This window comes from Stigmatopora argus, chromosome 5, assembly GCF_051989625.1.
Source record: "Stigmatopora argus isolate UIUO_Sarg chromosome 5, RoL_Sarg_1.0, whole genome shotgun sequence".
Lineage (NCBI taxonomy): Eukaryota > Metazoa > Chordata > Actinopteri > Syngnathiformes > Syngnathidae > Stigmatopora > Stigmatopora argus.
Genome location: NC_135391.1, coordinates 9,865,613 through 9,878,595, shown reverse-complemented (window position 1 = coordinate 9,878,595; position 12,983 = coordinate 9,865,613). Strand labels below are relative to the sequence as shown.

The 12,983-nt window shown below is 40.8% G+C and overlaps 2 protein-coding genes and 1 non-coding gene across 3 annotated transcripts; 1 reads left to right on the top strand and 2 right to left on the bottom strand.

Annotated features, from left to right (window-relative positions):
- Positions 1-21: 21 nt before the first annotated feature.
- Positions 22-1,630, bottom strand: cenph (centromere protein H). The gene is made up of 10 exons (XM_077601215.1): positions 1,489-1,630; positions 1,312-1,410; positions 1,186-1,241; positions 1,060-1,105; positions 921-989; positions 765-821; positions 613-676; positions 473-524; positions 240-400; positions 22-174 (listed from the first exon to the last, which is right to left on the bottom strand). The coding sequence occupies exons 2-10, from the start codon at positions 1,398-1,400 to the stop codon at positions 82-84; spliced, it is 687 nt and encodes a 228-aa protein (XP_077457341.1). The 5' UTR covers positions 1,401-1,410; positions 1,489-1,630; the 3' UTR covers positions 22-81.
- A 596-nt stretch (positions 1,631-2,226) lies between these two features.
- Positions 2,227-12,895, top strand: LOC144074187 (junction-mediating and -regulatory protein-like). Its single transcript, XM_077600445.1, has 10 exons — positions 2,227-3,439; positions 4,878-5,051; positions 5,976-6,126; positions 6,418-6,587; positions 6,655-6,820; positions 7,442-7,611; positions 8,873-8,956; positions 9,041-9,133; positions 9,212-9,758; positions 10,278-12,895. Exons 1-10 carry the CDS (start codon positions 2,642-2,644, stop codon positions 10,586-10,588), a joined length of 2,664 nt encoding a protein of 887 aa, XP_077456571.1. The 5' UTR covers positions 2,227-2,641; the 3' UTR covers positions 10,589-12,895.
- On the bottom strand, positions 7,157-7,228 carry trnaq-cug (transfer RNA glutamine (anticodon CUG)). Its single transcript has one exon. It is a non-coding gene; the product is annotated as a tRNA-Gln (tRNA).
- Positions 12,896-12,983: the final 88 nt, after the last annotated feature.

The window sequence follows — 12,983 nt, the reverse complement described above, 5'->3', positions numbered from 1 at the left end:
GCACGAACGTAGTTAGTTTTCTCCGGTGTTTATTTAAATCATAAAAAAAGACACAAGGGACAAATGGACAAGTGGATTCCTTTAGTTGGAGATAGGGAATTCTTCCAGCTTCATGACGATGTCTCGCAGTTGTGGATCATCCATCCAGTTTACATTACATGCCAGAATAATTCCCTGCATGAGAAGGAATTTGTTATTTTAGAGTAGACAAACTCAAAACAACTGCCCCATTTATTTACCCTCAATATATCCTGTGCGACGACAACCATCTTTTTGTATTCCTTCAAGTTTGTGAATCCTTTCTGCAAGGCAGTTTGATACTTTTCTGCATACGGTTGCTCTTTCTTCACTTTCAGTTCTTCAATCTCTTTCATTTTCTCTTGAATGAGGCGCTTCAGTTCTAAACACAAACATTTTGTCAAACATCTTGCTCAGAAAAATGCTTTTTGTAAACCAAATTGAATTGGCTAACCAAGCCGTTGTTTCTGGAGATTTGTGATTCCACATTGAAGATTACTTGTTTTCTATAAACAAAACAAAGACAAAATTAGGTGCTTCGACATAAGACCTGAGGTAATGTGTATATTTAAAAATGAGGCAAACTTTGCTTACCTCCTGTAGTGTGTTTACGTGCGAGGAAAGCATCATGCAGCGATCAATGATGGCTTTCAGATCACTGAAAATAAGCCAAAAATAAATGAAGCGGACACCAACAATTTTGCCCAGTTAAATTACATGACTCTAGATTATTTCTGTGAACTTACATAGCCTGTTTATCGCTTTTTATAAGCTTTTCTCCAATGGCGTGCCACATCTGCATTCTAAAACACATGGAGAGTCTTGGTTTAGTGCTTATTTTTTCATTTTATTCACGTACACGCATTAATACCAATAGAAAATGATTTTTTGCAAGTGTTTACCTGTGCACAGCTAGAGTGCTGATGTAATGAAGTGTTTTAATTCTTTCCAGCTCGCAGACATTGACTTTCCTGTAAAGGCAACCCTTTTCAAACTCATCCATAAGTCATAAGTCTGCAAGATGATCGAGCGAGTACTCACAAACGTCGCTTTGCTTCAGCCGTTGAGCAAGGAATCGGATTTTTTTCTGCAGGAGAAGAGCGCTCAGATTTTTGCTCCACACAGAAAAGGAGTGTACAAGGCTGACAATTGGCAAGAAAAAAATACCTCTGTTGAGATGTACTTCCATTTCAAAGCACTGGTTAGACAGCTGATCCTTTATTCTGAAAGAAAAAACAATAACTTAAACGAATATGACATCGGTTATTTGTTACGATTATGCCAAAATCGTACTTCAGTATGTCCGGTGGGGTGTCCGATTTGTCTTTTGGGGGCACATTCTCCTCTTGATCCGAGTTCCCCATGACGTCCGATGGATCCATTTCGTGCAGCCTGGCAGAAACGAATTCAAACCAAAATAGTACATTTGACAGCTATTTTATCGGGTGCAAAATATGGACCGAAAGTTACCTTGGCAAGTCCGATAAAAGATTGAAAATGTTATTTTCCAGGGCAAGTGAGGAAAAACTATAACGCTGCTCTAAAATGCATTAAAGATTGTGTTGTGTTTACAACCGTAAACGACCAGCGAGGAACTAAATTGAATGTAACCGCCCGGAAGTGACGTATTTACTTTGTTGTCGTTTATGGTTTGAGTTTGAGGCGCTGAGGGGCGCTGCTGCCCTCTAGTGTCATTACTTATATATCGACACATACTACATTATAAACTTTTAAATTTTCCTACTGTTTTTGCCCTCCTAGATTAAAATAATTGCTGTGGCTGAAAGTGGCACAATAGCAGTTAAGATAATATCTGACATGCTGTGAATGGCTAGTGACCATGAGTCCATGATTTTGAAAAGTGTGATCTTGTGTTTCAAAAGTGATATCACAGGGACTATTAACTCCATGAAACCGTTATAAGCCCTCTCTGGGAGTGCTTAGTAAAATGAAATTCAATACTAATGAAAATCAAAGTGTACATTTTATTTGATTCAAATAAATTAATTACACAATAAGTAATTTATAGTAATAGCCTTTGTGAGTTATTGTTGTTTAATAACACAGCTTATTCACCTTATTGGAATAATAATAATGATAATAATAATAATAATTGGGGGAAAAATACAAAAACTGAATGCCAAAATACTTTGACGCATTTTCCACTTGTTCCTTTTCCCAGGTTTCCTCCCGTCTTTGAATGCAACCTCGTTTAGGTTTGTGGTCTGGTGATCAGCTGACATGTCAAGGTAAACATGTCAATGTTATTGTGTCGAAAGACGGCTGGATTGGACTAACTCGCTTTTAATGACCTTATTCCTTGGTTATAGCGAGGATATACGGTGAGCATTTCTGCATCGATTTACGGAGCAGGGGGTGAGGATCATCGCTTTAACGGCGGTCCGCGGTGCTTAAAATACAATGCGCACTCGCTTGAGATGCTTCGATGCTACGCTAATGATGATACTCTCTGACACGCCAGTGGATGGAAATGTCACCGCACTATTGCCAAAGCACCCCCCGGAACGAAAGGGTGGTCAGACGAGCTAGTCGATCGTTGCTAAATGCTTCAAACTCCACCGGAGTCATGCGCATAGCGGCGTAGTCTCATCACTTTGCAGAGATGTCATTCACAATGGAGGATCATTTGGAGACGGGCTGGGTCGCAGTTCGCCCAAATGCGTTTGACGAGAAGGAAAGACACAAATTCGTCTTCATCGTTGCCTGGAACGAAGTGGAAGGCAAATTTGCCATCACCTGTCACAATAGGACGGCGCAGAGGAGAAGCTTTGGCGGTGGCAAACCACCGTCGGAGAATGGAGACAAAACAAGATGGGCCGGAAGTCCCCGAGGGGACAAAGTGTCCAGGAGCCCCGACGTCGAAATGAGGGAGGCTGCGACCAAAGGCCTTAAAAGCCAGCTCCCGGGTCCCAAACTAAGCCCCGTTAAGATTAAAACGGTGGTCAACTACGTGTCATCTCACGTCACTTGCGATAAAGACACGGAGCGAGAGGAACTGGTGCACTCTGTGGACACGTTGGACCTGGAAGACAGTCTGAGCCAGGAGGACTGTAGCTGGGCGGGTCTGTTTTCCTTTCAAGACTTGCGGGCTGTCCATCAGCAGCTGTGTTCGGTCAACTCGGACCTGGAGCCCTGCCTCCCTGTCTTTCCCGAAGAACCCAGCGGGATGTGGACAGTGCTGTTTGGACCGGCTGAAGTCCCTGAAGCTGAGATGGATGGACTGTGTTCCAAGTTGCAGCTGTACTTTGGCCACGTGCTTGATATATGTGGGTGGAAGATCCTCTCTCAGGTTCTCTTCACTGAAAATGATGACCCCGACGAGTACTATGAGAGCCTGAGCGAGCTGAGGCAGTGTGGATACGAGGAGGCGCTTCGGCGTGAAAGTAAACACCTGCAAGAGGTGAGAGTCAACTCCTTTTCTCTGTCCTAACACCTGACCATAGGCCCATGTTAGTGCAGCTCGGGTCAGGTGTTCTGTATTTTTGACTACAAATGAAGCGTCGTTTGCTGTCTGACCATGGTGTTTTAGTTTTTTGCATATATTATAAAAATAGACAGCAAAGCGTCAATGAGACAAACCTTCTTACCAGTTTGTATTACCTTACTTATTACCTATCAATTTATGTCTAAAATGCCTTTCCTATTCCTGCATCCTCACCCTCTTGCTACTGTGACAACGAAATTTCCCGAATACGGGATGAATAAAGTTATCCAATCCAATCCAATCCAATCCCACTTTACTTGGATTGTGTTTCATGATGGGTTTTTTGGCAAAGTATAGCAACCATGTCACCTTAGCGGTTGGCTTCACTTAGCCATTTGCACAGTTTCTTATATTATAAGATTGATCTTATATATTTATAATATATATATATATATATATGAGCACTTTGATTTAACAGACTATAATGAATTAATTTACTGTTCATTGTGTGAATAGAAAGCATATTGGTACTCATTGACTCTAATCGATGTACAATATGTACTTAGATAAATGCACTTTTAACAGCACAAGAAGCTTTTAGAAGAACCTGTTAAACCAATTGATGGTCATTCAATCCAGAGGCACATTAAACGACAACAGATATACATTAATACGCCGAAACATAACAAGTAAAAAAAATGACAAAAAAAATCATTTTTTGAAAAGTGAACCAATAAACAAAAAAATGAGAGGTATACTTTTGGAAAATGCAGCCATATACTGTATCATTTGTCGATTTATGCATTATTTTGGGATATATAAAGAACCCCAAAATATCCAGCCCAGCACAAGAGATCATTACATGAAATCAAGACTGAAATTTGAACCCAGAACCCTTTGACTTTGAGGCACATTTGTTAACCTCTAAACCAGGATGCTGCTTCAGTCTCATAATAAGATGTAATAAGTAACAGCAGCATCAATTTTTTGTATACAATTCTTGTTTTTAATGTCACAGCCAATTTGTGAAATGAGACCACGCACACATGCTGTCATATCGATCCTCCATGAGGATTGACTTCATTCAGAGCTACATGTAGCCTGCTCAGTCTGGCAACAAAATGTGACTATTGATCTTATTCCCAGCAGTAGATCACATTTAGCACTTATGTTGTACGGTCAGTATTTACAGTTGCACAAAGCATACTTCTTTTACCTAGTGGAGTGTGACTTTCTTTTGATGGATTAATAATACAGTGTTCTTTTCAATATGTTTTTTCTGGGCATGAAGGTCATTGCTGCTTGTAAATTGACTCTGATTTTAGATATAACAGACACACTTCAAAAAATGGAAAGCTTTTCTAAAAGAGTGGAAGCTGATAGCCTCAATATTTTCTTTTCTTTGTGTGTGAAGCTTTTTGACAAACACAGAAACATGGACAGTATGGTTGACTTGCTGGAGCTTTATGAGGAAGAGGACCAGGCCTACGGATGCTTGCTGGAGGCCTCCACGCAACTGTACCAGTACCTGCTACAGCCATTTCGAGACATGAGGGAGCTCGCCATGCTGCGCAGACAGCAGATCAAGGTGCCACAGCGATAAATCTTCAAAGTGGGAAGCGTCTTAATAGAGTTTTTTGAATCTGAGGCACCATGCAAATATTATTTAATCTTTCAAATTAAATAATGTTGCATGGCATTGCATTCCAGATGTTAAAGTTGGTAACAAAATGGCGCCGTCTCAAGTCAACTTACTTTTCTATGCACTGTAAAGACTAATACATTCACAGAACTATATTATACAAGACTTTACATCATGACATTTTAGTCATCAGCAACCAAGTTTTTGAGTGTAACACACAAAACACAAATTATCTTTAAAATTTTAAGATCTATTATATTAAAGGGGTATGAATCTTAACAGAGCTCAAGTGCTTATTCCTTATTATTAAAAAAAAATCTCTGACTGTACAGGTCAACTAAACTGATTTATACAAAGCAATATTTTGCTCAACCTCTTGTAATTTATCTCATTAGTCTATGAATGCGTACCTAATGGTGTTTTTAAAGAGCACTTGAATATGAAAGTGGGCAGTGAGTGGCATTCAGTGGCTCTCCAATTACCTGCAGCCTCAGAGACACATAAATAAATTACGGCTTGTTTGCTACTATAGGTTTACCCTACACTTTTTTAATGTACTAGGAAAAAAGAACCAAAAGAAAAACGCTATGGCCCTAGTTGAATTTTAAATCAGATTTAGCTTAAGATGGCCCGACTTTACTTCAAGATAAAGACAAACCATCGTACACATGGGAATGGTTATGAATTAATGACAGGACATAATCCCAGATTGGAAGTTGAACCAACCTTACCCTCCATCACACAAAATCAAACAAAGAAGTGAATGGGTCTAGCCTGGAATGGGCAAGGAGGCATACTTTGTGCACTTCTTATGTCTTTGTTGTTTTTGGGTAAACGAATAACATTCCCACCTTGAACCTCTCTCATCAGATCTCCATGGAGAATGAATACCTGGGCCCAAGGCGCATATATACCCTTCAGCAGGAGGATTCTGATTGGCAGAGGAAAGCTCAAGAAGCTGTCCTTATTATTCAAGAATTCACTGTCAAATATTTTGAGACAACAGCTAAAGCTCAGAAAGGTAACATCTGGAATTGTGTCATTAAATTACTGGAACAACAAATCACTGCAGTTTGTTTACTAAGCCCTGTTGCATGAAATAATGACACCTTTGATAAGATGTAAAACATCAACAGCCAGAAAGCTCCACTTTTAATTCCAATTTTATAATGTATGTAAATACCATAACCACTACACATTACACTCTCACCTTTAGTCTCTCTTCAATCATCCCAATGTTATAATTGGATTATGTTGGTTGCACACAAGCTCTGTTAACGGAAACAATTTGATCATTTAATTGTGTTTGTAGGTGTTTATGAAAGGATGAAAATGGACCAGCGCAAGTTTGGTAAGGCCTCATGGACAGCGGCGGTGGAGCGCATGGAGAGAATCCGCTACTCGGTTGCCAAGGAAACACTGCAATTGCAAAGAGCCCGGGAGATCAGCCTGGAGCAGAGGAAACACACCCTTCGGGAGGAGGTATGCGCATTAAAAAAAACAAGTCCTTAATGAGGAGCCCTGCATGAATACAGTCTCCTCGCTTCAGATGCAGAGCCTGTGTAGCAGCGAGGATGCAATAACCCTCCTGGACCACATGGAGTCACAGTACTATGAGCTGCAGCTCCAACTGTATGACATCCAGGCTGAAATTCTTCAGTGTGAAGAGCTGCTTCTCACTGCTCAGCTAGACACCATTCGAAGGCAAATGACAGGTATGTGTCTGCATTCCAACCGGTGCAAGGGCATAAAGTCTTTTCATCTTTTCGTATGTATGTAATATTGTACTTGTACTATGTAACCATAATAAACACTACAGTTTTGTTTCTTATGTTTATTTCAAAATATATTCCGTTCGAGTTGAATGAGTTTTTAACAAGACAGGCAAATATCTCTCAGTATGGGGCAGAGCACTCCTTCAAGAATGAAAAGCTATAACCATAATAGGGAACATGCTGTACCTGTTTAATATTATCATTCAACATTTTTTTAAATAAAGCACACTCGATGTTAACTATTGAAAAACCTGATTTCAAGTGACAGCATAACAAAGGTCCCACCGAGATTTGAACTCGGATCACTGGATTCAGAGTCCAGAGTGCTAACCATTACACCATGGAACCACATATAAGAAGTGTGTAGAGTTTTGAGTGAATATACCAGGTGCAATAGTTTTATTTATTACTGTTCGTTTCGGTCACATACTGGTTTTCCCTGCACATCCACCTGTACTATTAACATACCATTTGTAGCTAAACTGCGACAAATTATTCTTGGCCAACTCCAGCATGCTATTTTTTAGTAAACTATACTTTCCTAATGTTGCACGATTGCAGAGCATCAGAACGAGGTGGTGTACTATGACACATTTGAAAGTGCTGATGACATAACAGAGGAGGACACTGCTGAGAAAGAAGAACTGCACAGGCTTCACGTCGGCACACGGCAATTGGAAGCAAGAAGGGGACGCATCACCGCCAAACGCTCCTATCTCAAGAGCAAGAGGGTATGTCCACATATAAGACGCACATAATAAGTGCATCCTTTTATTTTATTTTGTTTTTTTTGTTCAATGTGGACCAGATTGCTTAAGATATTTGCTACCATGTTCAAAGTGAAAATGAACCATTTTCTACTCTATTGGTTGGTAAAATGGAGGAATAAGCTGAGACAGATCTCTTCCCACCAAAGTGCACCAATTTGAAGTATAAAATTGCTGCACGCGTGTCCAAGATCAAAGTATCACTTATCAAGCAGCTGTCACTGCTTGTTTATGTCACACAAGGCAGCCTTGAGAAATTGTTGCAAAGAGAGCGAGAGGAAGACTAAAGCGCTCCACAAAAGAGCAGATGTCTCACGAACAATGACCTCTAATAATAAAAGTAACACACTGCGATGTGAGTATTGCAAATGCGCACATCACGACGTCACGGTTCCATACGAGACATTGTTCAGGCCTAGTTCATGTGATATACTTCCATTAGACAGTCTGTTCAATGTCAATCTGTGCAGTACATGTCATAAAACATATTTTTTGGGGGAGATGCATAGAGAAAAGATCAATGGGTCTTGTGTGAAGCCACTAACCAATAACTGTCTGTCTAAATACGTGTGCAGTTATATAAGTTTCTTACATGACGGCTCAACGTTACTCCAATAACTGCCCGTCCTATGCATTTGATTGGCAAATATGAAAATTCAGCTAATTCTAAAAAAATGAGCTTATAATATACATTACTGACCACAGAACAATTTAATGCAAACACAAGATTTTTTTTGTCATGTTCAGTGGGGTAAAAAAAGGCCACCAGGTGGCATTGAGGCTCTGCCTCACTTGCCTACCTTGAACACACGTTACTGGTATTTTTTTTCCCACCTGGGATCAAATCTGCTCCGCATTTCTTACAGCCATTCAATATGACATCTCACTAGCATAATAATGTAAATGCACTGACGTTTGTTACTGTCTGTGGAGGTTGAAGTATTTTTTTGGACAGCGAAACAAACGACTCAAACCGAGAAGACACTTTACAGTAGACATCTAGAAAGGAATATCAAGCAAAAAAGGTCGCGAGATTTCAAATTGGCAATGGTGTCTCGCAAGGCAGTATCTCGTCACCCTTCTCTTGAATCGCCTGTGTTTAAATACTGACGAAATGGGATACAGGGAACACCAACCACCACCACAAACCTGGGTTCTGTAATGTCAAACAAGGCCCACAGCCGAATCTGAAAATGCTGTAATCATCGTTTCTCTTCTTCTGCAGGAAATCTGTGTTTCCAACCATATTAAGAAACAACAAATACGTCAAAACGCACAAAAAGACTACTTTTCTCAGCAGGTCTTACAGGTAAATATTTCTATATTTTATAACCAGCTGGTTGTAAACGTCCAATGTGCAACCCGTGTATTTCCGTCACTTGAAATTGTACAGTCGAATAACGATGAGGACGAAGATGAGAGAAAGAATAGCAGAGTGCGTCAAGAGAGACAGAGGACGCTAGATAGACTTCGCACCTTCAAACAGGTACACTCCATGCCAGCCAATGAGCTAGAATTCTCCTTGTTTTTTTCCCCCAGCTGATCTTTATATCTTTGTGTCCAGCGCTACCCGGGTCAAGTGGTTCTTAAGTCCACTCGACTGCGCCTGGCTCACAGCAAAAAGAGAGAGCGTGGCAGAACGATTCCAAAGGATGCCGAGTGCGAGATGGAGGAGCCCGCGAGCTCACTTAGTCCGGGCCGGCGGCCCCTGTGCCTCAGCATCAGTGTGCAGACGGACCTCAGCTCCACCTTCACCTCCCAGCCCGTCTCAAGCCTGGCAGCGCAGTCGCTGCCTCCCTTGCCCGTGCCCAGTCCCGCGGACTCCTTCTGCTCCCCTTGCTCCCTGTCCTCGCTGTTGGCATCGCCAGCCTCACCCCCGCCACCGCCGCCCCCTCTGCCCACTCTGCCCCTCCCGCCAATACAAGAACAGGTGTCTCCTTCTGAGGGCCCGGGCGGGCGACCGCAAAAGGCTGGGGAGCAGAGTGCGTCAGAGGAGCTCCCGCATTTGCCACTAGGCCCTTTCCATCCTCGCTTCTTTGACAGCAGCCAGCTGGTGAGCGCCCGCAAAAAGCTGAAAAAGACTCCAGGCTTTGAAGCCCACGGACGACGAGGTACGACAACCATATTGTTCAGGTGTTTTTTTTTGACCACACATTTGCTCTCGTCAGCAAAAGCATTTTTTCTATTAAGGCCCCAAGTGTCCCATCTGTGTCTTTGAAACCTTGTGGTTTGCGGCATTTCAAAAATTAAACTATTTTTTTTCAATGTTTTTCTTTTTCCCCCTTTATTTTGAGTGCAAGTAAAGAACTAAAAACAATGTTATTTTTTTCTCTTTTCCTTTTTGATTTTGGCCTATTAATGTTTTTATTTTTAATAATTTGTTTTTTTTCCTTTTTAGTTTATTTGTGAAAGATGGTGTTATTTTTTTTAATTGACTATTTTCTCTTTTGTGGATTTCTGTGAACATCTGTTTACGTCCTTTTGAAATATATACATATACGTATATGTATAAGGAGCATTATTGTTCATCTTTGTACAACACTGACATCACAACAAGAGTCCAGAATATTCTTTCATTCTTCCATCCCATTAAAAATAAAACATGGAATATTTTCTGTGCACATTTGCAGGAAGCTCCCCCATGGATGAAGTACTGGCCTCCCTGAAGAGAGGCTGTTTCCATCTGAAGAAGGTCGACCAGCGGTCCATCCCTCCCACTGCCAAGAGTGACGACGAATCCAGCAGCATCTTAGCTCAGATCCGTAAGGGTGTCAAATTGAGGCAAGTCCCACCCAAGGAAAGGAAAGACCAGGAGGAGATCTCTGCCTCCAGAGATCCTCTGACTAGGAGCATCTATGAGGCGCTTCGACGGATAAAAGAAGCCTCGCCCGAGTCGGACTCGGAGGACGATGGGCTGGGTGGGCCGGACTGGGAAAGTTAAGGTTTGAGACTACTAATGGGAGTCTATTTCCGTCTCTAAAGGTACATTCTACTGTACCCTATTGGGATAATTATTTGACCTTTTCCAGGTCCAAAAAATGGTACAGGCATGTTCCCTACAGCACTTCATTTTTCATTGTACCTTTCAAGGTACAACTCTTTACTTGTCAGACACTACACACAAGGCAAAAGAGGGGGATGGGTTGTACTATGTATCACCAAATGTAGGTCACATTGTTCATTTATATTCTTATTTTCCACATGCTTATAATTATTGTCACATTGTAACCATGCCGTATTTATCTGTCGCTAACCAATAGTAGTGTCACACAATTCCATCCTTCCGTATACACACTGGACTGACTCTTAAAAATGAAATGAAAAAAACCTCGAGAAAAAAATTGTCTTGACATTGGTATAACAAAAATCCTTTATGGGAAGGCTTTGTAAATTGGGGTCATCTGGATTATAAGAATTGAAATCCCACTGAGATTTAACATCACCAACCATAACCATAAAACATTACAACTGTTACCATCTTTAACATTTTCCATGTTACGCTCGAGAGGTGGGTCCTACACGTGGGTGTCGCATGCAAGTCATGTTGTGCAGACAATATAGTAAAGGCAAACTGCTCGTCTAATGTGACATTGCACACAAGCAGTAAATCCACCACTCGTCTAGATTCATCCCCCTCCCCCTCATGTCCTCTACTAGCTTCATCACCCCCATGTTCCTCATCCAGTGAGGGTGACCATCTGCTTAACTGCAGCATATGAGATGATAGAACTGTAGGAGATGCGGAGAGCCAATTTGGGGAGTTCAAGAAAAACATACCACGTGAATGCTTTGCGAAAAGGAGTAAGAGATCCCCGATCTTTGTATAGAAGTGGGAGGGAGGCCCTTCTTCACTGGTGACTGATATCCACCTTCTCCCATTACTTTTTTCTCCACACACATACTTGAGTAGGCAGTCACGCTCAGTTGGATGTCTCTTACTCACAAACTACCCACACGCAGAGGTGTCTGCCAACGTGTGTAGAAAGATTCATAGCTAACGTGCAGGCCGCATTATGCTGCTATTTCACTTCTCCACTCAATCTGAGGGCACTTAAAGACAAAAAGCGTTTGGAGTCACAGCCGTTAACCATTTTGGATTTTGAGTTTGCCTACCATCTTCAGGGGGCAGGTGCAGAAATTCGAACCTAAACTTCAGTACTGTGAGGCAAACTTGCTAAGCACTTAACCACTGTGCCGCATTTGGTCAATTTAATCCGTGCAGTGTCTTCCATAAAGTTTTTAAGTGTACATTATCCATTAGCACTATAATAGACTGACTTAATTTATGTGTACAGTAAGTTGATTGTCCTTTAGTTCACATTAATCATTTAAAAAAATAAAAATGTCGCTTCTCATTGAGGAGAGCCATTTCAGCATGGACTCATGGTGTTCACGAGCGCTTGTTGTTGTCTAAAGCCGCTAAAAGTCCTAACAAGATTTGAAGTGGGTGTTCTGTCAATGTCAGCACATGCATGAGGTCGAACACTCGACCACTTGACTCTTATCGCAAAATCCACAAGCCCATTCCATTATAATAAATAAATACATACATTTAGGTTAAATTTATGGTAAAAATACTGGAAGCTGTTGTTGGGAGAATTTTGCTGTTAAAATAACAGGAAAACGATAGGATACATGTTAAACGGTTTATATTGTTAAAATGAATCTATTTTTGGTAGTTTTGTGTAAATGTCGGAATAAATCTACATATTTGATTTTCCCAGTACAATCCTGCCAACCACAGCTGCTATTATTTTACTGTATATTTGATTTTCTTTTTAAATCTCTTTTAATACACTGAAATTTTATCTCAGATGAGGATCACCAATTCTTTCTCTTGAACTGGAAAACCAATGCACGTGCTTGAGCTTGTGAAGCACTTTGATTCAAACCACATGCTCTCTTTTCTACACCTAACAAGAACTTTATTGTAACTTTAGCTCATTTTATCTACTGTGTATGTCATCCATTGCATAATGTTTGTCCTTTATCTTCCTAGGCATTTTCAGCCAAATGTGCATATATTTCTATCACGTATGACTTGCCCGCGGCCTATGCTATGCCAATGTAAAGAAATTCACTAACTTGAACACGCACCTCGCAATGCAACATTTAAATGCTTCCACATCATGTCCCAAATATTCTTCTTCTGTTGTTAAACTTACAAAGTATTTTGTTTGTTTGGCAGTTTATTTTTACAATTTTGTCCTGCATTTCAATAAAACCTTGCAATGCAAATATAATAAGATTGGATTTTTGGGGGATTTTTCTTTTGCCTTCTTGATTTTAAGTTCTGTTTTTTCAGTCCGCAAAGGTGAATGTGTAATGTTTCTAAA

Coding starts and splice junctions, on each gene's coding strand:
- cenph (XM_077601215.1), bottom strand. CDS start 1,400: ATGGATCCATCGGACGTCATGGGGAACTCGGATCAAGAGGAGAATGTG. Junction 401..472: donor TCTCCAGAAACAACGGCTTG/GTTAGCCAATTC, acceptor GTTTGTGTTTAG/AACTGAAGCGCCTCATTCAA. Junction 175..239: donor TCGCACAGGATATATTGAGG/GTAAATAAATGG, acceptor CTTCTCATGCAG/GGAATTATTCTGGCATGTAA.
- LOC144074187 (XM_077600445.1), top strand. CDS start 2,642: ATGTCATTCACAATGGAGGATCATTTGGAGACGGGCTGGGTCGCAGTT. Junction 6,127..6,417: donor AACAGCTAAAGCTCAGAAAG/GTAACATCTGGA, acceptor TTGTGTTTGTAG/GTGTTTATGAAAGGATGAAA. Junction 6,588..6,654: donor AACACACCCTTCGGGAGGAG/GTATGCGCATTA, acceptor TCCTCGCTTCAG/ATGCAGAGCCTGTGTAGCAG.